This window comes from Pteronotus mesoamericanus, unplaced genomic scaffold (assembly GCF_021234165.1).
Source record: "Pteronotus mesoamericanus isolate MK-2021 breed Mesoamerican mustached bat unplaced genomic scaffold, CSHL_Meso_final contig_181, whole genome shotgun sequence".
Lineage (NCBI taxonomy): Eukaryota > Metazoa > Chordata > Mammalia > Chiroptera > Mormoopidae > Pteronotus > Pteronotus mesoamericanus.
Window position 1 is genome coordinate 12,630,622 of NW_026555077.1, and position 27,372 is coordinate 12,657,993.

The 27,372-nt window shown below is 34.5% G+C and overlaps 1 protein-coding gene across 1 annotated transcript in view; it reads left to right on the plus strand.

The window, feature by feature from the left end:
* Positions 1-26,514, plus strand: part of SH3GLB1 (SH3 domain containing GRB2 like, endophilin B1) — a 38,643-nt gene extending 12,129 nt beyond the window's left edge. Inside the window, exons 3-9 of the mRNA XM_054566929.1 lie at positions 778-906; positions 3,371-3,504; positions 4,895-4,987; positions 16,593-16,682; positions 17,081-17,181; positions 21,144-21,372; positions 21,755-26,514. Coding sequence (XP_054422904.1) covers positions 778-906; positions 3,371-3,504; positions 4,895-4,987; positions 16,593-16,682; positions 17,081-17,181; positions 21,144-21,372; positions 21,755-21,862 — 884 coding nt within the window. The 3' untranslated portion in view covers positions 21,863-26,514. The remainder of the gene's footprint in view (positions 1-777; positions 907-3,370; positions 3,505-4,894; positions 4,988-16,592; positions 16,683-17,080; positions 17,182-21,143; positions 21,373-21,754) is intronic.
* Positions 26,515-27,372: the final 858 nt, after the last annotated feature.

Here is a 27,372-nt window from a genome sequence, read left to right on the forward strand (position 1 = left end):
TTAGGCAGCAATATAAATGTGAATTTCTTGACTGTTATGCTAAATTGTTTATTCATATTTTTTCCTTTCCATTTATACTAATGTTCAATAATTGCTTTTAACCTTTGTCTTGTATTTTAGTCTTATTTTTAATGATAAAATCTTTTGAGTGAATACTCAGAGGTATCTACATATCTATATTTTTTACATATAATTAAATAAAATTAAGCCAAGGCCTCATATTGCTGATCTCTGTAGACTCTTCCAAACCTGGATTACTGTATTCTTAAACCCCCATGCCTACATTTAGACTGTAGGAGGGAGAGAGAGATTTTGAAAAATCAAAAGCCCAAAATGAGTGTCAGAAGTATATGACTCTTTGATTCTTCTAGGTGTCTTATATCAATATTTTCATAGTTGGAGATCCTTGCTTTTGAGATTATAAACATATATTCAAAATTAAGTATTAGACATATGAATGGGGCAAAGGCAACTTCACTAGATATTAAGTGAATACTAACCCTTTTTTAGAATTCAAAATCCCATAAATTACTCATACAATAGTTTTACTTTATTTTAAAATATTTTGGCTCTTAAAATATTTTTATATTTCTCAAATAGTAAGTTTCTTAGAGTTAAACTGGCACAAATAAAAATATATATTAAGATAAGTACTTGAAAACATGCTAATTTCATGTTAATTTTACAGGGTAATAAATGGGTAGTAGTGAAACAAAACAGTCTATTAAATACTTTTGCATTTTTGAAATCATTGGTAATTTTAAACCTTTCTCGTAGATGCCAGGATAGAAGAATTTGTTTATGAGAAACTGGATAGAAAAGCTCCAAGTCGTATAAACAACCCAGAACTTTTGGGACAATATATGATTGATGCAGGGACTGAATTTGGCCCAGGAACAGCTTATGGTAAGCAAGAGGCAAAAGGTCTATTAACAACTATCTTTACTTTTAGATTTTTACTATTTAAAGGCATCATTAACATTTACCTAATATTAGTGGAATCACTTTTAACTTCAAATTTTTATGGTAAAATTTTGGATGAAGTGAGAATTATCAGTTACAAGTATGTATAGTTCAATTTAACATGTACTATACAGGGCCCAGCTGAAGTAATGCCTGCTTGAGTATGGTTGGTAGGGTAGTAATGTGGGTGTATTAAATTTATAGTTTTAATTTGAACGTTTCACCTAAAATGTCATAAGGTGTGCTTCAATGTGATATTGTTATGTTACAGAATTACATGCTTATGATTTTGTAATAAAAGATTTTGTAATAAAAAAGGGGGCATTATTTGTGCTGGACACTATTTAAGGATATATTGTTCTGAGATTTCATGTGATCTTTTTAGATCTAAAAAGTTAAATGAATTCTTAGTTGCTCTCCCATTGAATCTTGCAACACCTTTGTTGTGGTACTTACGATATATTGCAGTTTTTGTTTACATGTTTCCTCTATTTTTTAAGCTTTCTTGAGGGCTTATTTCTATAGAAAAGTACCTGACACATAGTTAAGTGTTTGAACAAATCAGCAGTCCTATTAGCTTGAGGCCTCATAATAGCGTTTTATGGTAAGGGCTAGGCTGGAAACCCGAACAGAGTATGAGCATGCACGGGTGGCATCCCTGAGGATTCAGAGCTTCAGTGAACCGTAAGTGCTCCAACTGCGTAACTCAACTCAACTGTCTTACACAATATGGTCATTAATACAAAAGTGTTAATACAATGGTTATCTCTGGATGTTTAGGTTATATTTCAGTTCTATTTTCTTCATATAGTTTATTTTTTTATAATCATGTTTTATAGTTTCTCCAGTTTTGTTAGTTGTTATACTGACTTTTTTAATGTGTAACTCTGAAGCTCAAAGTTTTAAACCATTATCCTTCAAATCCAGTTTTCTCAACATAAGACTATTTTAGATTTCTATAGTTTTTTTCCTATTATGCATGTCTAATAATTCTCTTAGACTTCTGCAAGAAATTGACCCTTAAATGAATATGAAGTAAGTAAATTAAATGATTTTCTACATATAGTCTTAATTTATGAAATAGCTCATATATCCTGGAACTAAATGAACTTAAACTTTAGTAGTTTTCTTTTGTCAAATGGACATAACCTCAATACTGTGTGTTGAATATCATTTAATCCATTGACTGGCTTTTAGATGTACAACTTTAAAATTTTTACATTGTGTTCTTCAAAATATGATTTTTCCAGAAGTTGAAAAATACTTACAATTTCTGTAGTTTTGTTTCTAAATTTTAAATTTAGAAATTCTTAAATTTAGAAAAACTTCATACATTAAACAGATTTTTTTATTGCCTGGTATGCCTCAGTTACATGCTGGAGTCATAAAGGTTTAAGGAGACCCAGCCCTTTCCTTCACCAAATTGAAGGCCTAGTGGAGCATGATCATTTGAAAGGCTTCTAAATTTTTTCTTTTTTCAATTCAGTTAATCTGTGTGCATCTCTAATAGTTATATTGAATGTATCCTGATAATTGGAATTGGGCTTTGTGAATCTATATTATTAATTGATAATTAGCTAACAGTTGAATATTCTAGGCATTGAACTAAACACTATACAATATAATTATTTTAGTAAATCTTCACTTTATATTCTATTTGTAATGTAAATTCAGTTATCTGCATTTTAACAAAAAGGAGACTTTTTAGAGAGGTTACATAATCCATCCATGATCATACAACTAGTAATTCAAATGTAGATCTGTATCCAGAAATTGAGCTCTTAACTGCTACTTTATATTATTATCTTTTTAATATTGTTGCCTTTCGTACTAGTCAGATCTAATCTCATCCTAAAGTGAAGGAATTAAGATCCGCAAATCTAAAGTGTATTAAAGAGAGAACTGGGAGTAGAATCCTGATTTTGTGATTCCCTTTTCTTTCACTGTGTTTTCCATAAAGAAAAACATGGGTTTTTCTTTAACTTAAAATACAAATATATACTGTTATTTATAGATACTTGAGATTAGTGCATAAATGTTGAAACAAGTCAAATTTTGACTTGATCTACTTCTTATAATATTTTAAGCATTATACTTCTATAAATCTGTCTATACTATTTGAGCTGTGACCATACATACATTTTAGTGTATCCATCCTCTTTTGTCCCACTGGTAGAATGAATACAGATAACTATGATAAGGAGTTTTATTTTCATTTTTAGGTAGATATTTACAATCTTAAATTCACTTTTAAAATAAAACTGCCTTAAGTACAGTTAATTCTATTTGATTTTTACTTAAGTAAACAAGTGACAAGTATAAAGCAAATCAAATTATCTATCTTAGCATGATTCTGTTTTCTGATGTTAGCAGGCAATGGTAAAAAAAAGCTTTTTTTCCTTTGTAGGTAATGCTCTTATTAAATGTGGAGAAACACAAAAACGAATTGGAACTGCAGACAGAGAGCTGATTCAAACATCAGCTTTAAACTTTCTCACTCCTTTAAGAAACTTTATAGAAGGAGATTACAAAACAATCGCTGTGAGTTGAAAAGTATTTCCATTTTTAGTAAAAAATTTAGATATTTACAGTTTTTAATCAATAATTTGCCATCTTCATAACTGTGTAGATGTCACAGATTAGAAAATTTAAATAGTCTAGGTAGGTATATATTAAACACAACACAAAACCAAACAGAATAAAGGACTGTTGATTATATGGCCTCCTTTTTTTGTGTCCCTCCAGTGTTATTGAGATACCCGTACATCCATTCTTGTTTATTGCCAGCATTAAAATCTACAGAGTAAGGTTCCTGGAATGATTATAAAAATATGGCACAAAATATCACTGTAGTATAACCATGTAACTATTTATTTAAACTGGTAGCCAGAAACCTAATTACTAGAAGCTATATTTCTGACTATCAGACTTCTGTCTGTTATTTTTCAGTGTAATTTGTTTTTTAAGTGATGGAGAATGGAGATTTAGGTGGATGTTTTTATTTTCTGAGATTATTGCAAAGTTACTCTATTTTAAATACTAGGTCGAACTTTGCAGATTTCTTATTCTTACAAAAAATTACAGAAAATATGTTTACAATGAATTTATCTCTAGGTAAAACTATTTGACCTGAGACAAAAGAAAAATCACCAAATTGAAATATAATTTAAAAGATAGTAGACTGTCAATAGGACAAAATTTGATATATGAAATCTAAGAATTAATAAAACAAACAATGCATTCTTATGATCATACCTATTTTATAGAAGCTTGAAGTTCCCCTGAGAAATTCTAAGACACCATACATGTGTTTATTCATTATTTATCTATAAATTTAAAATTCCATTTAGGAGTAATAGAGTTGCTTTCAGTGTTAGACGCATGTGATCATATAGGGTATCAAGCAGCTTTACCCTAGGCCTGTACTTTCTTCACCAAAGGCACTTTCTAAATAAACTAACAGTTTGAAAAGTTTTTCATCCTGAGCACTGTTGATATTTTGGGCCAAATAATTCTTTATTGTGGTAACTATATGTACTGTGGGATGTTCAGCAGCATCCCTGGCTTCTACCCAGTGGATGCTAGTAACATCCCTCTGCCAGTTGTGATAACCAGTAAGATACTGCCAAATGTTCCTGGGGGTGGGGCAGAATTCCAAAATATTAGCATTAATATTCCTTTGTTTCTACCATCACCTGCCGCCTTTCTAAATGTCTCTGTCAGTTTATCTAAAATTTCTGTTAATTTACAATTGAAAACAATAAGAAAAGGGAGTCAGATACCCAAAATGGTCAATTTAGTCCAATTTCATAATTACACATCTTAGTTTATCAAATTTGTATATTTAATGGAAAATAATACTTTAAATGTGTATGCTTTTACTGGATTTTAACATCATTAGCCTTTATATTTTTCTTTTCTAAACTTATAGAAAGAAAGGAAACTATTACAAAATAAGAGACTGGATTTGGATGCTGCAAAAACCAGATTAAAAAAGGCAAAAGCTGCAGAAACTAGAGCTTCAGTAAGTAGTGTTTTTTAATTTAAAAAAAAATTATAGATTAATAACTTTCAGACTTGAAAAATATCTTACTCATGTACCATGCAACCTACAGTATGTCATTAAAACTAGAATATGACTTTAGGGTGTTGTTTTTATGTTTTTAAACAGACCTACCTGAATGTAATATATCCAAATAAGTGCAGAATCGCCATCAAAAGACAGTATTCTTATTTCAGTGATGCCCCTGTTGTTAAAAAACAAAAATTACGAGCTCCTCGAGATGTGTCATGTTATTTAAGTATCCTGAGTCTCTGTTGGTGACAAATAGTATTTTTGGAGATAGATTTATTATATTTAAAGTAGGAAAACAAACAGTAATTAAGATGAGAATGAATCAAGTTTGAGAAGGCTGGTGTGTGGCTTAAAAAGTAGATGTGACTTCCTTTCCACATGTGATTCAAACTGACTGAAGGAGTTGACACCAAGAATAGTTCAGATAACAGTGAAACAGTGGCACCACAAACTTACTGGTGGCTGTTTTGAAAAGGAGGAAACCTATTTGGATAAGGAAGTTCTGGTATATTTTTCATAAAAACAACCTCAAATAAAATTGAGGGGGTATATATTAAACATAGTTATTCAGTGATGATATATGTATAAAACTTTCTTCAAGGTTTTATTTATAAGCTGCTTATTTAATCTAACATTTATACTGTTTAAATCTTTATTCCAAAGTTTGAAAAGATTAATCAGACATAAATTGAAACACTTTAAGATAGTGCAATGTAAACAAATCTGAATTTATTAGCTAGTAAGTTCATTCTTAAATTGAGCTAAGAGATACATTAAGAGCATGCTATTCCCACTGCCTTCTGTTCCCAACTCATTACCATTACCACCATTAAGAATCATTGCCTTAAGGAGCATGTTAGCACAATACTGGTAAAAGTCTGTCATGGTTCTCTTGTTTTGGGAAAGAAAAGGTTGAGACTTGGTTTTGAATAAAACTTACAACTGATAACTTGGTTTTGAACAGTGATATCTAATGAGATTACCCTAATAACTTATATATGAGCAAAATATTTTCTTCTACACAGTTCCCCTTTTGGAGATCCTGTATTAGTTACTGCAGGAGAAGAGCTGTCTTTGACAAGACATTAATTTCAAATTCACTGTCTGTTTCTTCTCAGAATTATCCCGACATCATCATCAAGAACAGTCAGGCTTCCTTAAATAGACTTTTTGCAGAATCAGAACTTTAAAAATGAACCCTGTGGTTAGCAAGAGACTCAGGATATTTATTTTTAATTGCTAATAATACATTTCTATAGTAAAATATAAATTGGTTTTTCAGATATTAATTTTCTATTCAGGAAAAATGTTAAGATAAATGAGGGTCATTTGGAAATAAGTGTTTGAACTAGAACAGAATCTCTTTATTCAAAATGTCTATATGTCCCCAGTGATGATTGTGGAATAAGAATACTGCTGTCAAGAATCAGTACAAAATTTCCTTTAACAAGTGCTTTTATAGGATAACAGTAGTCCACTTTTTTTTACCTGGAAGTGTGCCAGGAAGCTCATAGATTTTACAGTATACAAGGTCCTTTGATTATTCTAAATTATTTTAACACTGCTATTAAAATATACAAGAACTCAGAATAATAGTAGACAAATTTTAGAGATGTTGCCTTTTGATATATCCAAAGAAGATCTTGTCAGTTTTTCTGTGCTGTATTTTTGTTTTGAAGGCAAAATTTATTGAGAATTTACATTTAAAATAAAAAAGATTATACAGATGATTTTATTCAACAATTGCATTTGAACACAGCTTTTCTAGAACTTATATATTGCATAAAACAACTGTAGCCCACTATTTAAAATGTTAGGCTAGACAAAAATTTACATTTCCTGATTTTAGTTGTGTTCTTTCCCCCTAGATAACCAACTTATTTTCTTCAAACTTTATAGTAGCAAGTGTGAAATACTTTGGAAAGGAAAAGTCCTTTTAGTTTGTTATTGCATAAACACTTGAAGCATGCTTTTATTTTGTGAATTTTTTTTCTGTATTTCTCTTTTGGTTTTTGTTTGTTTATGTGTTGTTTATTTTGTGAATTTTTTTTCTCCATTTCTCTTTTGTTTTTTTGTTTTTGTGTTGTTGTTGTTGTTGTTTTTTAGAGAATACAGAAAAATAGAAACCACAGAAGTTTGGGGGTTTTTTGTTTTTTTTTTTTTCTTTGACACATTTCCTGGTTTCTGGTTGGCAGCTGAAGTGGTTACTCTAACCTCAGATATTTTTTAATTTCGCTTATTTATAAATTTCCATGGATTGTTTTGCGACTAGTTATTCCTTTGCAAGTAAGGTTTGGGATGTGTGCATATCAGTAAAAATATCATTTACTAGTTTCTTGTGACCTTTATTAAAATTTTATGTTTACTGAATGTTAATTTTGTGCAGGGTACTTTGCTGAGGAGTGTTCATAGATATATAATGCAAAATTTCTGCTGCCATTGGTCCACAATCTCATAATAGATTGAAGTTTTTGGTGATTTAGCTAGCCCTAAGAGAAGAATATTTGTGCCTATATCCAGTATTGCTGCTTTACTAATGTTTTATTAGCATTAGTAACTAATGGTTACTAACTACTAATGAAGAATGATAAAGCAACATCAAAGGCATTTCTGAAATATACCAGTTGAGAGGAAAGAGAAAACCTATTTGAATGTTTTTCGATGAACAAAAATACAGCTTTGAAAAGAGAATAAAACTTATGTCAGAGAAGCAAAGACAAATATAACTTCTATATTTAAATTTTGAGACACTGACATTTATTAACCAAATCTTCATTTTATGTAAACATTTTTTAAAATTATTTTAGAGTTTTGTAAATGATAAAAAACAATCATCTGGTTTCAAAACTCTTAACATTTAGAGGTTTAGGCCTTTGTTAGTTTTGGGTGTGTAAATAATGATGGAAAACTATGTCATCAGATAACAAAATACAGCCAATACGTCTCTCTGCTCACTTAAGCATTTCCATGCACTCCTAATCTTTAATCTGTAAAATGAATGAATTTATAGCACCAGCATATCACCTTAATTTTAAGGTACACATACTAGAATTTGAAGTTTACTTAAAATATAAAGATTGACATGCCTTTCATATTTCTTCAGGGTATGCCAAGTCCTGGCTGAGACTGATTAAAAGATAACGTGGTAGAAGGCATCATACATTCATAAAATAGAAATGATCTTTGAATAGGAAAGCTGTGGGAGGCAGAAGGGCTTTAATAGGTGAAGATTTAATAAAAATTGTAGATAATGGTGGCAGTTTTTAAAGGGCTGCATTTTTTCCTGTATGATTCTAATTTAAGATCAAGCTAGCAAAACCGTATTTTTGGTCTTTGAAAGTTTGAATCTTTTGGCAATATCGAATAGGCACCACTATATGAAATTCCACAGAACAATATAGTTTTTTTAGGAGAAAATCATTTTATCAGCTGTTTTACTACCTGTTTGTGTGTTCTTTATTGTGCAGAAATAACTTCTTTCACTGTGTTCATTGGTATAATATGTTCTTTGTCTCTCACCTATGTATTTAAGCAACTAAACTCAGCTCGCCTTGAAGGAGATAACATTATGGTAAATTTCTCTTACATGCTCAACTTCCTGCATGTAAAATGGCTAAAGGTTTGTTGGCCTACTGTGTCTTCTATGTCTTGAATAAAGTGCCTTCTCTTGCTATTATCTGCATGTAAAGTTCTAAAATAATTCAAAGCCATGCATTCATTAATTTAACAAAATATATTGGGAACACTAGCTGAAGTAATACTGGAACTGAAAGAAAAGAAAGCATGTGTTTTCTGAAATTTGTGTAATTGCCAAATTCAGCTATGCCAAATTCAGATGTTAGAATCTGAATTTACACATAAATTTATTATGCAACTTTTATACATAATAAAATGTTAATTTAGCTGGCACTTTATATGTGTATATGTTAACTTTTGGCAAAGAAAATTAACAAAATTTATTTAACTTTGAGAAGGTATAATATACACAGATTTATCTTTTTTCTCAGTATTTTTGATGTTCCCTTAATTTTCACCCAAACTCCACATAGAATTAATTTCTTCTGCAATTTCAGGCCAAGACAAACCCCAGTAGTTTAGGTATTTCTGTAGTGGCAAGGCTCATTCCCCATACAGTGCCAGTTCACTTAAAGTTGCAGAATAATGATAACCTTGGGCAAGAACTGAGAGTAAGAATTGTTATATAGTGTCCAACATATATATTAGGCTTAATTTGAGGAAATTTTAGAGATGTTAGGAATTTTTTATTTTTTCAACAAAATAGAAATATGAAAAATCTGAACACCACCCAAATCTTACAAATGTTAGTTAGCCAATAAAGATTTATGAGCGTTTGGTATTATACTCCTAGATACAGTACTAACAGAAGTGGCTTGCAAACTGCAGTACAGTTAATAATAAATTGGGCGTTAACTGACTGCTTTTAGGCCTAATATTAGCATTGAACTAAAAGTGGGGTGGAAGGCGGGGTCTATGAAGCCCTGGCTAAATGAAGGCTTTCCTTAGATAGCAAGAGAAGGCATTCATTTATTTCCATTGTCCTATCTGTAGGTAAATGAAAAGTGTAAGGCTATTCTAGTCATTGGTAATTTAGTATATAAATCATAGATTTTCTTTTATAAAAATATCCTAAACAATTAGCAATATTGTCTATTAGGCATTTGTTTTATTACTGATATTATCAACTTATAGTATGATGTATTTAACTGATAATTTTAAATTCATTATATCTCTAGTTATTGCCCCCGTCCCCCACCCCAATGGCTGTGTCTGTGTTCAGTGTCCATTTATCCTTGCTGTATTTTAATTTCCTAAAGTTCTAGAATTTTAGGCCTAAATGAGAAGTTACAAATCATATGGTTTAAACTTCTCATTTTACAGATGAGAAAACTAGAAGTAACAGTGGTTAAATATTCCCAATATTAGGAAACTGTTATTCTTACTGACTTAAAGAATTAGTACAAGATTCAAAAATTCATAGTATTTATACATATGAAAGCATAATTTCACAGTATGTTAAGCTGTGCTAATTTAGTTACTACTGTATTTAATCTGCTCATGTGATTCTAAAAAAGGAGTATGCTGTTTGAATTAAAAAATTTTCATTTCTCTATACTAAATTGTAGAAAATGTTAAATTCCAGCTTTCTTTCATGCTGTATATTTCTCTCTAATTTTTAATGCTGGCTAGATTTGGGCAGAGGAAGTGACAAAAGTAAGTAAATTATTAAAGTACAGAATTATGAAACAAAAACTTAATTGTCATTCATTCAAAAAATATTGGTCAGTAACCATGGGGCTAGTCACAGTCTTTGTTACTGTATCTTACAAAATCAGAAAATGATTAAGGAACACTCAGGTCCATAGAGCAGTAGAACAATGCTGTAAAGATAGTGTTTGCACACACTGTTGATACCTATTATATTAAGTGGTAATCTTTATAGTGCCTTGCCAGAAGACAGTTTAAATACTTGGTTTATTTGTACGGCAATTAGGTAAAATATAGTTAAACTATGTTCTCCATCTTCAGAGAATGGAAGGTCAAATGTCGTACAGATGAATTTTCTAGGTAACTAAAGCTTGTTCTCCTAGCACCACAGCTAATTTTTCTGACATTTTAGTTGAAAATGTTTGTAAAATGTATTTCCCTGTTTCATTAAATACAGGATAGCATATATTTAATTTTACTTAAAGTTAAGGTCTTTATTGTGAATATCCATTATGTGTAAAAATTGGATCTCTTATTTGGTTTTGAAGTATGTTGCCTTCTCCCTCAGTGTCAAACTGTCACTTTTATTTTTTTCTTTTTTTAATTATACTTTATTGATTGTGCTATTACAGTTGTCCTGATTTTTTCCCCCTGTTGCCCCACTCCACATAGCACTCCCTACTCTCTCAGGCAATCATCCCACCATTGCTCATGTTCTTTGGCTACTCCATTTCCTATACTCTACTTTATATCCCCATGGCTATTCTGTAACTACCTATTTGTATTTCTTAGTTCCTTCCCCTGTTCACCCATTTCTTCACAACCCACTCCAGTGTGACAACAATCAAAATGCTGTCCATATCCGTGATTCTGTATCTGTTGTTCTTGTTTGCCTAGTTTTTTAGATTCAGTTGTTGACAGATATGTATTTACTGCCATTTTATTGTTCATAGTCTTATTCTTTTTCTTGAATAAGTCCCTTTAACATTTCATATAATAATGGTTTGGTGGTGATGAACTCCATTAGTTTTTTTTTCTTGTCTAGGAAGCTCTTTATCTATCCTTTGATTGTAAATGATAGCTTTTCTGGGTAGAGCAACCTTGGCTATAGGTCCCTGATTTTCATGACTTTGAATATTTCTTGCCAATAACTTCTAGCCTGTAAAGTTTCTCTAGCTGACACTCTTATGGGAACTTCCCTGTAGGTAATTAACTGCTTTTCTCTTGATGCTTTTTAAGATTCTCTCTTTAACTTTTGGCATTTTAATTATGATGTGTCTTGAGTAGGCCTCTTTGCATACATCCTATTTGAGACTCTATGTGCTTCCTGAACTTGCATGTCTATTTCCTTCACCAAATTAGGGAAGTTTTCTTTCATTATTTTTTCAAATAGATTTCCAATTTCTTGCCCTTTCTCCTCTCCTTTGGGTACCCCTGTGATGTGAATTTTGGAACACTTGAATTGTCCCAGAGGCTACTTATACTGTCCTCATTTTTTTTGGATTCTTTCTTCTTCTTCTTGTACTGATTGTTTTTTGCTTCATTATGTTCCAAATCATTGATTTGGTTCTCAGCTTCATCCACTCTACTGCTGTTTCCCTGTAAATTATTTTTTATTTCAATTAGTGTGTCCTTTGTTTCTGACTGGATCTGTTTTATGCTGTGAAGGTCCTCCCTAAGTTCCTTGAGCATCCTATAACCAGTGTTTTGAACCCTGCATCTGATAGATTGCTTATCTCCATTTTATTTAGTTCTTTTTCTAATGTTTTGATCAACTTTTTCATTTAGGCCATGTTTCTTTGTCTCCTCATTTGGCAGCCTCCCTGTGTTTGTTTCTATGTATCATATAGAGCTGCTCTGACTCCCTGTCTTGCTAGCATAACCTAATGTAGTAGATGTCCTGTAGGGCCCAGTGGCACAGCCTCCCCTATCACCCAAGCTGAGTACTCGAGGTGTGCCCTTTGTTTGGGCTGAATACACCCTCCTCTTGTAGTTGAGCCTTGATTGCTGTTGGCAGATCAATGGGAGGGATTTACTTAGGCCAATCAGCTGCAAGGACTGGCTGTGACCACTGACCACCATTCACTGCCCTCTGTAGAGGATGAACTGTGTAGGGGCAGGGTGGTGCTCCAACATGGTCTTTAGTTACTGGGGGCAAAGGCTCTGGTTTCCTGGCTGGTGCCGGCCCAGGTCAGCCCCCACCTGTGTTCTGCCCAGGGCCACTCTACCTGAGCTAGAAAGCAAGCTGACATGTCTGATACTTATGCTGGGCTTGGAGAGTCCCAGGCAAAGCTAAGCTATGAATCTAGGCTGTCTGCTCCTAGTGCCAGGCCTGGGGCCACTTAGCAAGAGGTGTGGGAAATCGGGGTATTCTGAGCCGTCTGTTGCTTGTTTGATAAGTATAGGAAGTTGTGAAGCGTCAGCAGCAAAGACAAGCCATTCATACAGAAATATCATGGTTAACAGTTTGGGTGGGCCAGAGTCTCAGGGGATCTCTGGGGCCTGGCAAACAGTGTTAGCCAGGTTGATGGATGGCTCCCGCTTTCTGGCTCTGAATTTAAGAATTGTAGACTTCGTGGGGGGTGGATTCAGGAAATGGACAGTGGCCTCTGCCCACCTTTCCGTCTGGGAGAAAGCTGCCCCCCAGCTCCTGCCTTGATGCCCGACACTTCAGTTCTTCCCTGTATGCCATTGGTGCATTTGAAGCTGCTGCCCCCAGTGCTGGAGCTCAGGGGGAGCAAGTCTGAGTAAGTCTCTGTGTGGGTTCTTTAAGGGGAACTGCTTGGGACTCCAGAAATTTTTTCCACCAATTTAATCCCCCCTGGTTTTTGCAGCCAGAAGTTATAGGGGCCTCTGTTCCTGGCACTGGAACCCTGGGCTGGTGAGCCTGGTGCAGGGCTGGCATTCCTCGCTCCTGAGATACTCCTCTCGAATTTTTATCCACCCACCCTATTCCACATCTCTGCCCCTCCTACCAGTCTGGATGAATGTGGTTTCTTTAATTCTGTAATTGTCAGAATTAAACTCATTTAACTTCCATTAAACTCAATTTCTGATGGTTCTAAGAGATGGTTGTTTATATTTTAGTTGTAATTTTGATGTGGTTGTGCAAGAAGGCGAGCCGTTTACCTATTCCGCCATCTTGACTGGAAGTACACTGCTCCCAAATAGTCACTCTTAGAAGCTGACTGTATGCCTCCTCCTAGCCTGTGTTACCATTTCTAATCTTTCTGTACTGGGAAATCAAATACCTAAGCAAGAATTTAATAAATAAATTATGACTTTAGTGCACATGTTTTTCGAATGCCATTGGAAGTCTTGTGAAGCATTTTTCGTTTCTTTTTATGTTCAGGCCTACCAAAATCTGACCTCAGATAAGGACAATGCTGTGGATTCAGGGCAGGTGGTAATTGTGGCTCCTGACTATTAATAGTTTTATACACTTTAATTTTCTATTTTCTCCACTTTGTAGGATCACTGACTATACAGTATATTCCGTGCATAGGTTATAGAGCTGTTGATTCTATGACTTGGAAATCCAATGTGAAATTCTTGACTTATGCACTCCTCCCCCTTTGTGGAATCTAGTCATCAATTTAGTTATAGTTTCACCCTGGACTCTGATTTCTTCCTGAACATCTAGCATGAAAAGAAGGCAGAGTAGTAATATGGATGAGAAAATAGATTAAACAAGAAAACTAGGGTCTCTTCCACTTTGCGTGCAGGTATACCCAAAAAATTCTGATTTGATTCTGCAGTCTACAAGTTTGGGAAATAGTTGATATAATGGGAAGAAATTCATGAAACAAGTATTTATATTACTTATGTATATATGAAAGGAACTTAAGAAAATATGTCAATATTAATTTGGGCAGTTTTCTTCTGTAAATCTCACTTTCATTATAATTTTAAAATGTTTAAAAATTTATATTTCTGGAATATTTCAAGATGTAAGCCCATAGGAAAAAGTAAGAAACATTGACCAAGTTTGTCACAACAAATGTATGACCTAAATTTCTAGCTGATACCACAGACCAACAAATTCTTGCCCTTTTTCCAATTTACCTCTTAAAAGAACTCTTCTTGCTTTCTTTAATGCAAGCTATGGTATCATATATTCCCAATCAGACCAGTAGCAGTAATTCTAAACATTAGGTCTTTTCTCTAGAACTCTACACCTTAATTGTAGAATTTAAGATAGAGAATGAGATCTTTTGGAGGACAGAATAAAAACCCTTTAAATTTATTTTCTTTCTTTAAACCCTTTTCACCTAATATAGATCATTTTCTTTCTCAGTAAATTGATTACACCAAACCTAATTTCATTTAACCTCAGCCTCTCAGATTAATTATTTATGATGAATTATATGTGTTGAAGTAGAAATGGTTTGGGACTTTGATCTGTTTGCAGCCACCCAAGTCATACACTGAAACTTGTTTAAAAAAGAAATGAGATTCTTTTCCTTCCTGTCATTTACCTTTTCTAAATGTAAAGTCTAGATGCTACAAAAGAATGACTTCCCAAGCTTTGTAACATTGTGCATTTCTTCACAATTAAATAATTAAATTTTGCTCAAACATGGAAGACTGAGCTCTTGTCCTTAAGATCGTTTTATATATAGTATTTTAGCTTTAAAACATTATTTCCACTCCAGACTCAAGCTTCTGGGTCACTTTTAATCTGCTATCCAGCATCCTTGCTTATACTTTGTACAGAAATATTGCCGTTTAGTAAGCTTTTCTGCCATTTCCAGTAAAGGCTATTAAAATCAAGTTGTACTTGCCCAGTCAAAGATCTACATGGAACTCTCCTCATTTACTTCCTGTGGGTTTCTTATGGCTACTTCTGTTAGTCAAAATTCTTTTGCATTCAAGTAAGCAGACAGTAAATAGTACAAATGTAATACTGAAGTGATTGGTTTTCCATAACATTTTTCTTAGGAAAATCATTGATTCTTCTCTGCTGGAACTTTTTTCCACTTCTTACTAGCTTCCAAATGAAGCTTACTTCAGCACAATTATCAAAGCATCATGTATTCATTCTGGTTTTAGTGGAGTAAATTTAATTTCAACACTTACTGAGTAAGTTTATTTCTATAAATCCAATCTAGCGGTCAATTCTTAATCCCCTCTGCCAGGTCTGTTGCCAATGATATGGGTAATTATAGCGACTGATTATCTAATTTGCTGCGATTGCCTGTCAACTGGTTCACTAAGTTAATTATTGTCACCAGGGGTGAAGGAGAAGAAGATGGGGTGTGAAAGGAAAAAGTTCAGTCCTTGTTTTTATACTTAAATATTGTAATTATTTGGTTGGGAGTGAGGAGCTATTTCTTCTGGAGAGGTAGAAAATATCATTTTAATGACATTAGCCATGGTGATTCCCAGTGAGAGAAAGCAAACTATTTTGAGTGACCTCCTCACTTATTTTAGAGTTGGTGACCAACCAACTCTAGCTAATGGTCTGAGAAGGTAGTTTTTGGGAGTATTTACTGTTTTTATATCATGTTGATTTTGTAGTGAACTCTTTTGTCCCAGCACTAAACATTTATTAATGGTTGAAGCTAGTAGTGGTATACTATTACACACACAACTCTTTCCAGCTTTGATTTTAGTGACTTTACCTTGGTAGGAGTATTTATACCATGAAAACCAACACATTAGTGTTTGTAAGAAACACTACTAGCTTCAACCATGTTTTTCCTAGAAAGCCAGTTTACTTAAGCACACCACTGATTAAAGGTCACCTAAAACTTGGCAGAAAAACCCTAGCATATCTTATGGATAATATTTCTGCATAAAACATATTTCATGCAAAGTTTGGAGCGAAAACTAGAAAGAAAGACATTTATGTAGGAAAAAGAATGCTTTGAAGGAACCCAAAAACTGTATTTCTAGAAACAAATATGTTTTATAACAAAACACAAAAAGTTAGTCATATGATTTCAGCCTGAAGTAGTTCTTTGAAATTAAAGGCTATCTTTAACTTCAAAGTAAAGTAAATATAGTAATAATTGAGAATTTTTTGAAATATATTGATTGTCTCACAGTGGTTTTCTAGGTTTTTATGTGTATGTCATTAAGCTTTGGCATTAATATAGTCTTTTGAGTCAAGTATTGGTAAGGAATCAGTTCTGCCTAGGTTGAGTAATATAGAAAAACTAAGGTCTAGAAACCAGGGACCAGTTTAGGTATAAAACACAATCAGGGAATTGCCAGATTATCATTTGGGATTTATTTGGGGGATTTTTTTTAACAGTCTTCATAAATGTATGTAAAATGGACTAAGTCCTCTTAATGCGGTTCTAAAACTACGTTCCAATTTAAGTCTGAACAGGAATTAAGAATAACTCAAAGTGAATTTGATCGTCAGGCAGAGATTACCAGACTTCTGCTAGAGGGAATCAGCAGTACACACGTGAGTATTCATTTTTTTTTTTTTTTGGAAATTCATTTGGAACAAAAGACTTTGGTAGTCCTAAGTCATTTTGGGGAAGAAAACCTGAATTTCCTTTTTAGTCATTTAATCAGAGTAATATAAACTCTGGCACTTTTTATGATATATGAAGAAACATTTCAGTTTTTGTTTACACCTCATCACCTAGTTCTCTCACCATAATCAACCAGTTGTTGGTTTTTTTTTGGCCAGTTTGTTGTTACACAGTTAACCAAGGTCAGTCTTAATAAGCGTAGTAGTTAGTAAATTGTTAAATACTAGTGATTCTCCTTGAGTGCAATGTTGTATTCTGTTTCCCCTTATGATTTACCACTTTGAATAGATTATAGAGCTAAAAAGTGACTGTATCTTCTTTACAGGCCCATCACCTCCGCTGTCTGAATGACTTCGTAGAAGCCCAGATGACTTACTATGCACAGTGTTACCAGTACATGTTAGACCTCCAGAAACAACTGGGAAGGTGGTGATTTCCTTTTCACACATGGAATTCCTGATAAGAGAAGAAATTCAGATTTTTGCATATAACCTAATAATAGAAGTGAAGATTAGAAAAAGTAAAGGCTTTTATTAGCTTGCTTAAAATCAGATTTTTTTAAAAGGAAAGTAAATATCAGACCTCTGAGGTTACAAAAACATTTTGAAATCTCCTGGCACAAAAGAATGTTAACGGGGATGAGAAGATAATTTAAGTGAATACCTTTTTAGTGCTACATAAAGAAAGCTTTAAAAGTGTTTGAAGTTGACTTTTGAATATCTTTGCAGTTTGTTGAGGAAGATAAAGTAAATCAACTCATAGTTGCCCCTAGAGATTAACAAATTTGTACTTACTCATTATGTACTTGTTCACTGTTTTTTAAAAAAAGAGTTTTAGAATATTATGTAAGACTGCAGGCCCATCGATGTTATTATTTAGAGTGTAATAATATATATTAACACAAGTGATAGAATATAAAGCATACAGCTCATTCATTCAAGTATTTACTGAACACCTGCCAAATAGTTACTCAATATTTAAAGTTCAAATATTATTGAATTATTCTATATCAGCAAAACTTGGCAAAGAAAACCTGTCAAAATTGCTTATTTCCTGTATGCAGCTCCTTGTATTGTAAGCTGACACTGGAAATAAAATGATGTATAGGACAAACACAGTCTGCTCTCATAACACAGGACATGGGTGGGCAGGCCATATGATAAGTTGGCAAGGAAAAAGTGCAGGTTACAGTGAGGGACATCTAACTGTGACTCAGGTGGTTCCAGCAAAATTTCTCAGACAAAATTATTTTAGTAGAAACAGCCTAGATGAGTAAAAGGGCAAGGATGTGCAAGGGGAGACCCAAAACAACTGGAATTTATTTAAAATTGTGTGTTTATTCTTACATGTTTAAACTTCAGTCACTTTCAAAGTACTCTCCATTTGATGCAATACACCTATCAAGATTTTTTTTTTTCCATATCTCAAAACAGTTTTTGAACTCGTTGATTTTGATGCCTTTTAGTGCTTCTGCCATCTTTTGTTTCACCTCTTCCACATAAGCAAAGCGTTTCTTTTTCAGGACTTGTTTCATCTGGGGAAACAAACCGAAAAAAAAGGCAGTCGGGGTGAGTGGAGGGTGGGGTACAGGGGTCATGCCATTTTTGGTCAAAAACTGCTAAACACTCAGCATGGTAAGAGCCGGTACACTCGTAAGTCAGCCACCATGAAATGGGCAAATGCATGAAGTCTTCAAACAGCTTCTCAGAACAACACCAGCTGGTACACTGATAACAGATGGGTTCCTAGAACACTCACCTAACGGTGGGAGCCTGTACCTCAGGGGGCCAGCCCTCCAAAAGATAATTCCAGGTTTTTTTGGGTCCCCCCTCATATAATCCAGGCAAAAGAAGAATACAGGGTGGAGCAAAAGTAGGTTTACAGTTCATATGGAACATAATAGTTAGTTAATAATACAAGAATAAACTTTCACATATTCAAAACTGTATGTGTATAAAAGGAGCAGAGGAATGAGAGTATGGCAAGTTCAGGGAACTAACAGTAGTTTATTCTGGTTGAAGCATAATATTCAAGTTAAGAATGGGATAAGGCTAAAAGAGTGAAGCAGGGCCATGTCATGAATGCCCTTTAAACTAGGTAATGTAAAGAGTTCAAAATTTATATAGTGAGGAACTATGAAAGCAGGGGAATGATGTGTAATGTTTGAAGGAGGTGTATCAAGAGAAGTTATTTCAAGGAATAAAGCAAAAAATGCCCTTATAACTTCGGTGTTCCTTCCTGCATATTAATCTTTCAAAACTAGACCTAGAACAAAATCAGGCACATTTATAAAATCAATTTGAGATCTTAAATATGAGTTGTAGTCTAATACCATTAGTTATTCTAATAGGATTTAGAGAAGGATTTACCGTTCTATTGTATTTGAAGTTTTGTTAGCGGTATTAATATCTGAAGGCAGAATACCACTTTGTTCTCCACATTATCACAACTATTTTAAGCCCAAGATGCTTTAGTACTTCCTTTTCACTTTGTCCTAATACCCTGGGAGTAGAGCAAAGGGGTTGCTATTGTTATCATTCATACTTGCTTTCTGTACTTAAAGCTACACAAATGCTTGGAATTCAGCCATTCAAACAAAATCTAGTTATTGCTGCACTTTAGGATAAGCTCAAACATTACAAAGTGAAACTAGTACTATTACTCTAGGAAATAATGTCTAGCTTGTCTCTTTGCCCTCAAAGAATTATATTCCTGGTAATGACCAGTGATAGAATAGGAGAAATTTTAGGCTTTTAATTTGTTGCAGGTTATGCTTTTTAGACAATATATAGAAATACTCAAATGCAGAACTTGGAAATCATCCACATCCACACTAACCAATTCAAGAGCTATTTCTGAACCAGGTTGTCATGCTAATGACTCTAATGGCAGTGTTGTTGGTAGTAACTGAGTAACAGCAATCGCTTAGGGGGGTTTTGGACGCCTCCTATGTAATAATGTCATAATCTTCACACCAGTGAGGTACATATTAGTATTATCCACATTTTACGGAGGAGAAAACAAACACAAGTCAAAAGAATAGTAAATGTATATTTTTAAATAATTGGGAGTTTTTAACATATCAAGTTACACCAGGAAATCTTTAATTTTTTCAGTGTTTCAGTAAAATTCCTTAGAAGGTTAAAATGGCCTTTCAGGCTTTTTGTTTAGTTAGTTGGCTGGTGTTTGTTTTTGGTTTTTACCATTAATTCCCCAGAATTGACATAGGTAGACCTTAGTGGCTACACAAAGGCTAAAGATACTAATAAATTTGGTTAGAGAGTTTAAAAACCCCTTTTGTGGGAGAGAAGGCTCTTCTTTTCAATCTTCAGAAATGGGTATATTTAATCACTGATGAGGACTGAGTTCACTGAGGAAGGGATGCTGGGAAATGTGTTCTTAACTTTAGAGTGAAAGCTGAATTAGAAATTCATTCTTTTTATTGTTAGAACCCTTTTATCTATCAGAGGAACATTTGCTTTTAATTTTAAAAAAGTGCATTATTCTAAGCATAAAGGATACAATGTAAATGAAACAGACTAAATTCCTACCTCCATGGAACCTACATTTTATTTGGGGGTAGAGGGGAGTAGAAAATCAGTATATGTGTGTATTATATATTAGAAGATGATAAATGCTATAGAGAAAAATACAGCAAGGGAGTACCTTGGTTAGGGGTAGAGGTTCGTAGTAGTCAGGGAAGATAGGCTTAGAGGCTGTAAGAAAATGAAGTGTACAGACATCAGAGAGAAGATGTTGGTCCAGGAGGAGAGCAGCAAGTACAAAAACCCTAAAGCAGGAATATAGCTGGTACGTTCAAGCAACAGCAATGAGGGCTCATCTGGAGATGAATTGAGGATACGGAGCTGAAACTCATAGGGATTTGGAAGCCACTGTTTGGACTTTGGCCTTTACTCAGAGATCAGGATCCTTTGGAGGGTTTTGACCTAAGGAGTGACATGATTTGGTTTTAACCTCTTGCAGGATCATTCTTGCTGCTGTGTTAGGGGTAGATGTTAGAGGGCAGGGTAGAAGCTGACAGACCTGTTTGGAACCTATGGTATGATTTAGTCACTCAAGAGATGATGGTGGCGTGGGTCTGTGATTGTGGTCACTGTGGTAGAAGTGGTCAAACCTTGGCTGTGTATTTTAAAATAAGTAGAGCCGGCAGGATTTGTTGACAGAGTTCATGTGTATGAGGGTTAGGGGAGTCGAGAATGACTGCAACAAGGGTAAGCCAGACGGCACACTCTGTCATTAAAATATTAACATCCATAAATCTGTATCCACAGTGGAGGTTGGTGGAAAGTAAATACTGCCATCAAGTGGTGATATTCAGGAGCTTTGGTCACTTGGAAATAAGTAATTAGCCATTTTCTTTTCAACAGTTTCCCTTCCAATTATCATTGTAACAACAATCAGACTCCTGTGGCACCTGTACCATCTGCTTCATCAAATGTGATTGGGTCTTCTGCCTTGACTTCAACAAGTGGCCTAGTAATGACCTCTCCTTCCAACCTTATTGACCTTAAGGAGGGCAGTGGCAGCAGGAAGGCCAGGGTTCTGTATGATTATGATGCTGCAAACAGTAGTGAACTATCACTTCTGGCAGATGAGGTGAGTAATGTGGGTATAAGAAGAAAATCGTATCGTAGATTGACATATCTTCTAGTATTATGACAAAATGCAAATTCCTTGTTATTTACTGGGAATAGTTTATCATGAATGCTTTCATAGACTTCAGATGGTTATAATAACATTTTATGGACTTTTAACGACTATTCCTTAACAAAATAGAGTGACACAAATATTTAAAGCTTTTAACCAATAAATAAGTGAAAGATTTCTAAAACTGCCTCTGAAGAAAATCCTTTAACTTTCAGCAAAATTGATGGTAATGTTTAAAGTCCTTTGATAGTGAATAGTTAAATACAAATCAGATTAGTTTTCTATATGTTTATGTTTTAACATAGTAACTGGAAATATTTTTACTTTGTAGGTGATCACTGTGTTCAGTGTTGCCGGGATGGATTCAGACTGGCTGATGGGGGAAAGGGGGAATCAGAAGGGCAGGGTGCCAATAACCTACTTAGAGCTGCTCAATTAAGTAGGTGGACTGTGGAAAGGTTATCCATCATGACACCATATTTATATACAATTAACTCTAAATAAAACAGGTTTAGTATCTTCCATGTTAATGTCTTAAAAGACTGAAAAGAGAATACCAGCCATCAGAAACCAACTTTCTGCCAATAAACTTGCATGGTAACTATTTCATTACAGAATTTGTGTTAGAGCTTTTGTGCCAAGAATGTTTTCTTACAAAATTCTCTTTCTACTGAGGTTTCACTAATAAGCAGCTTCTACTTTTGAGCCCCAACTTAAAGCAGAACTGTTTTCTACTGAATTTTTCATTAATGGCAAGCTTTTTCTTTTATGTAAAATAAATTTATTGTGAATTGATATCAGTGACTCATTTATTAGGTATAGCCAAAGAATAAAATTAAAACTTGTTTTTAACTGTTCATTTCAAAAGACATCTAAGATATAAACCTCTTTTATGAAGACTATGTTTCTGAATGTTTCCAAGAACAGAAATCCAATTATACCATGTTTACCTTGTTTTCCAACAGAAACTGAATGATTTCAGTACCGTATTTTGATGGGTTATTGGGGGTTTTTTTGTTTATTTTATTAAGCACTACTGAATGATTTCTTTTAAACTTAAGAACAACTAGTCTTTCAAAAGCGTTACCATACTTCTGTGGTATATTTGCAGTCAAGATTGTAAAACAAGTTTAGTTCTAAGCAATGTTTTAAGATTGTTCAATTCGCGCAATTTAATACATGAGTAGAACTGGACTCATTTAAGAACATTCTGCAGTAAAGAGAATTTTTTCTTATTGAATAACACATCTTTATAAAAATACAGAGTAGTGCAACTCCATTCATCATAGAGTAAATTGCACACAATCCACTTTTGGTTACTCAGAGCCTACTAAAAAAATATTGAAAATTTATTAATAAACTTAGGTTATCTTGATCAGGATCTTTAGTTTTGAAATATACACAAGTAAAATGTCTAGCGACACACTCTGAGTCAGAAAACTGTTGTTTGGACCATTGCTATAAATGAACAGATTGTTTCCATGTTAGGACTTCTGCTATCATTCTTATTCATTCATAAATACTTCTTGAGGTCCAGGTACCATGTTGATCAACAGGGGACACTACCCTGAACAAGCTGTAGAACTAGTGTTAATGACAGGATAGAGGAAATATAGGGGGCTGTGTTTGGGAGCTTTGGGAGTCACCTAATTCAGATTTGATGAGTGGGAGCTAGTTTGGAGAAGAAATGTTTTAGAGGGAAAAAAGATGTGCCAGGCCTAGAGCCAAAAGAGTATCACATTCTGGCAACTAAAAATATTTTGTTCAGTCAGACTTACTACACATGAAGTACAAAGATGTAGCTCATGTCTTGAGGGAATGTTAATGTAGCAAAATGATAAATACTTAACAAAAGAATATTTGAATATGGTGTTTAACAGTTCCTAACAAGAGCTTGGTAAACATATTGATAGTTTAGGTCACAGTCCAAATTTTAACAGTAGTTTTTACCCGTTTACTTTGGTGCTATGAGACAAATTCCTCTGTGATATTATAGTTGTCTAAGAGACTCTGATTAGCACCGGGAATTGCCGTACTCTTAACCCCAAAGTCTGCTGAAGCTGGCTAATTAGCTATTAACCAAGTGAGCAAGGCTTTTTTTCCATAGAAGGGAAATTCTACAGACAGCCTAGCTGTCTATTATGCTATGTAAGCCCAGATATACATACATATATCATTATACCAACTTAAAAAGCAACTATAAATTAGTTTTATAGGAGGTAGAGTAGTAAAGGGGAAAGTATGGACCCTGGAATCGAATGGGCCTGGATTCAGATCCAGTCTTCATACCGTGCTCATTGACCTTTGGTTCAAATCATGTGTAAACTGCAATTTCCTTATTAGTTAAATGTGGATAATTATGCCACCTTAATATTATTATCTTACATGCTAGGCAATTTTTAGGGAGAGCTTTGGCACATAGTAGACACACTCCCTAAGTACCAGTCTCCCTTTATTCACCCTCACAGCTTCCTGGCCAACAAGGTTAGGCCTCCTTTATGACGGCGCCCGAGACTCCTCTTTCACACACGTGATCTGATCTCTTCTACCCCGTCCTCCGCCATCTTTAAATCAGACTCAGATCCAGTTTAACCTCACCACAGTCAGTGGGAGTTTTTATCAGAACCTTTTGCTTCCCAGTAAATGAATATTGACTATAGGAACCCAGTAACGTACATTAGCCTTCAATAATATTAAGGTTCAAAGGCTTCTTGTGCCTTTGTCTATCACAAATCTACCACAACACGTGGACTTGCTCTTCTGTTTATTGGTTTATATTTTAATGGGGTTGTGTGTGATTCATTGTTTCGGGGGGGAGGAGAAAGGGGGGCTTGGTTGGTTTTATTTTGGTTTGGGCTTATTTTATAAAGTCATAGGTTTAATTTTTACTCAGGTAAAGACCTAAAAATGTTCTTAGGCATGGAAGAAAAGCTTGGAAAGACTATTAATTCATGGTGCAATTTAGAATTATTTAAATAAACTCTGTGCCTCTGAGCTTGGGTATAGTATATGCATTTGAAAAATATACATGTGAATAAAATAAACTTGGAAATAATTGTAGGCTCTTTTACAAACAAAAATAAGTGATTGAATTGTCTCTACTTTTGTTCTCTAAGTAATCTAACCTAAAAGGCCATGGTGTTAAATAGTTTTTTTATGGTGCTAATTAAAATAATTCATATTTTAGGAGATTAGGTCCCAAAAATGGGAATGTGCCTCACTCTGGATAACACGAGAAATAAGAAACCTGAATCCAGTGGGTTAGAATCCACTCTCATAGTTGCTATTACCCTTCACCAGAACAAACGAACAGAACATGAATGCAAGAGCTGGTGCTGGGAGGACATTCCTGAGATAAACTAGGGAAGGAGACGGAGTGCAGGACAAGAAGCAACAGCTTTGTTTACTTAGGCTCAGCTTAACTCCATGCTTTGTTGACAGGGTTCCTCAAAAATCTCTACTGTGCCTCCCAAATGCCTGAAATTTTTAAACATGTTACCAGGGTGAGGAGCCATCATAGATGGGTGGCTTTGCAATTTGACCTACAGCTGGCTTTGTCTCAATCCCTTCTCCAGATGAATAAGTAGCTCTTAACCTCATGAGACTCAAAAGGGGAGGAGGGACTTTCAAGAGCACAGCTGCCCTTTCTCCCACATTGCCCTAATTAAAGGCCACTCAGTAGGGCAGTGGTTCTCAGTGTGAGACCCCAAGGCAGGCAATGTCAGCATCACCTAGGAACTTGTTAACAGTGCTAATTCATGGTTCCAAGTACTTTTTCTACCTTTATTTGTGCTGATATTTTTGTCTTCAAGAGGCTGTAGAACTAGTCTTAGTTCTTCACGCAACACTTTTTTTAATCACCTAAGGACACTTTTTCCTTTTCTTTTTTTTTTTTAGAGAAAGGGAGGGGGAGAGAGAACATCGATGTGTTGCCTCTCACAAGCTCCCCCACTGGGGATCAAACCCACAACCTTTTGGTACATGGGGTGACCGTCTGACCAACTTAGCCATACTGGCCAGGGCACATTTTTAAGATTCTAAGACAAAAGCTGTCTTGACTGTGTTCTAGCACTAATCAAAATTTTAATTATATAGTTAGTTTATAATTTATTTCTTTAGTATATATCAATCACTTCAGAATGTAGACTCCCTGAGATAGAGGCCATAATTCTTTTGGTCACAGTTTTAGCACAAGACCTAGCACATAGTATATACTCAATAAATATTTGTCAAACAAAAGAAAAAAAATGGAATTGCTAAGCTTTATCCAAGATCTGAATCAAACCTGGGGGTAGGACCTAGCAAATTGTTTTTACAAGGCATATGGGTGGTGGTTCCACCATAAAGGTAGAGAACAAAGAAAACTTGCCTCTCACCTTCAGGCCTGTTATCTGACATCACGAGAAATCCGTGTCTTCTGCACCTACACCAAAAACAGTGCTGTCTTAAGTTTAAAGGAAACTTGCTAGGCAATATTATAAGTAGATGTGAAGGTAGAGGTATGTTTAGCTAAGTAAGGGAAATAGTGTTTGGAATGCTACTACTTGGTTGCTGTGGGGAGTCACTAGGAATGGATTTCTTAGTCTGAAGAAGGAAGAAGGATAAGCACTACTACCACCCCTGATTCTAGTCAGGACAGTGACAATTTAACATCCAAGCACCCTGACAAATCACTAAAGTAACACAAGACTAATATGAACATCTCTATGACTCAGGTTGCTAAGCTCTGCTCTCGTTTCCACCTCAAAGGAGACTTTTTAAGAATTGTTAATGCTGTGTTAATAATGCAAGTCAGATGTGTTGGTAAAAAGGAAAAAAATGAAAATATAGTTTAAAAGATAAAAATTACCTATAATACCACCATCCAGGGAGAACTGTTATTTAGGTCTATAGCCTCCTAGACTCGCTTTTATAGATTTTTTAAAATGGGATCAATTTGTGCATACTGTTTTGTAACTTTTTCACTTGATAATACCATGACTATTCTTTCATGCCAAATGTGTTCCTACATCTTTTTAGTGGCTGCATGGTATTCCATCATATGTGCCACATTTTATTAAACTACTGTTGATTTTTAGGTTGTTTGTAATTTTCCACTAATAAACTGCTTTAAAGAACATTGTGTTACTAATCTTTTATGTGTTCTTAATATTTCCTTAAGAATAAATACTTGGAAGTAGAATGCTAGTGGAGAGTATGCCAGTTTTAAAAAGCTTTTGTTACTGCCACTTTGACCCCTAGAAAACTTACCAATTTACACTTTGGACTTTGTTACACTTTGGAAATTGTTTCTTTTTGGAGGGCTTCCAACTGAATGTTTTTAGAACCTTCAGTTTAAAAATGAAAGGTAAGAGGAAGATAAAAGGACCCTGCAAAATTAAAACTAAGATCAGTAGGATCAGCCTTAAATTATTCTGACACTGCATCTTTTACTGTTCTACCTTCTATTACGTGTTTGTCATACTTTGGGAATGTACGACTAGCTTGCCTCTTGCTTTTATTCAGTCTTTTGCTAAAATGGTAGGAGCACAATCTTTAATAGACTGGAACCTTGTGGGTTTGGTGCAGGCTCACTACCGGTTTTAGGGAGCATGTCCATAATAGGGGACGTAGAAACTGGAGGGCAGGCAGGAGGAAACTGGCTCTCCCACTTGGTTGCCTGGCTTTGTGTCAACCTCTTTGAACCTGTTGGCTTCTCTCTAGAGATAATATCATAAGCCTATGGTGTAGGGTTGAAAGGATTAGTCGTATTATGGACAAAGTGCCCGGCACCTAGCAGATAATAACTTACTAGGATTTCCGGCTGAGTGTGTTAGAGCAGTTGCTGTTGACCTCTGTGGAATAAATACCACTGCTATTGTCATATGGACTCTGCCTGCACAGCTGTCAATAAATGGGCATCGCCTTGGACCTCCTGCAGTACCTACAAAATCTAGTTCTTAAAGATTT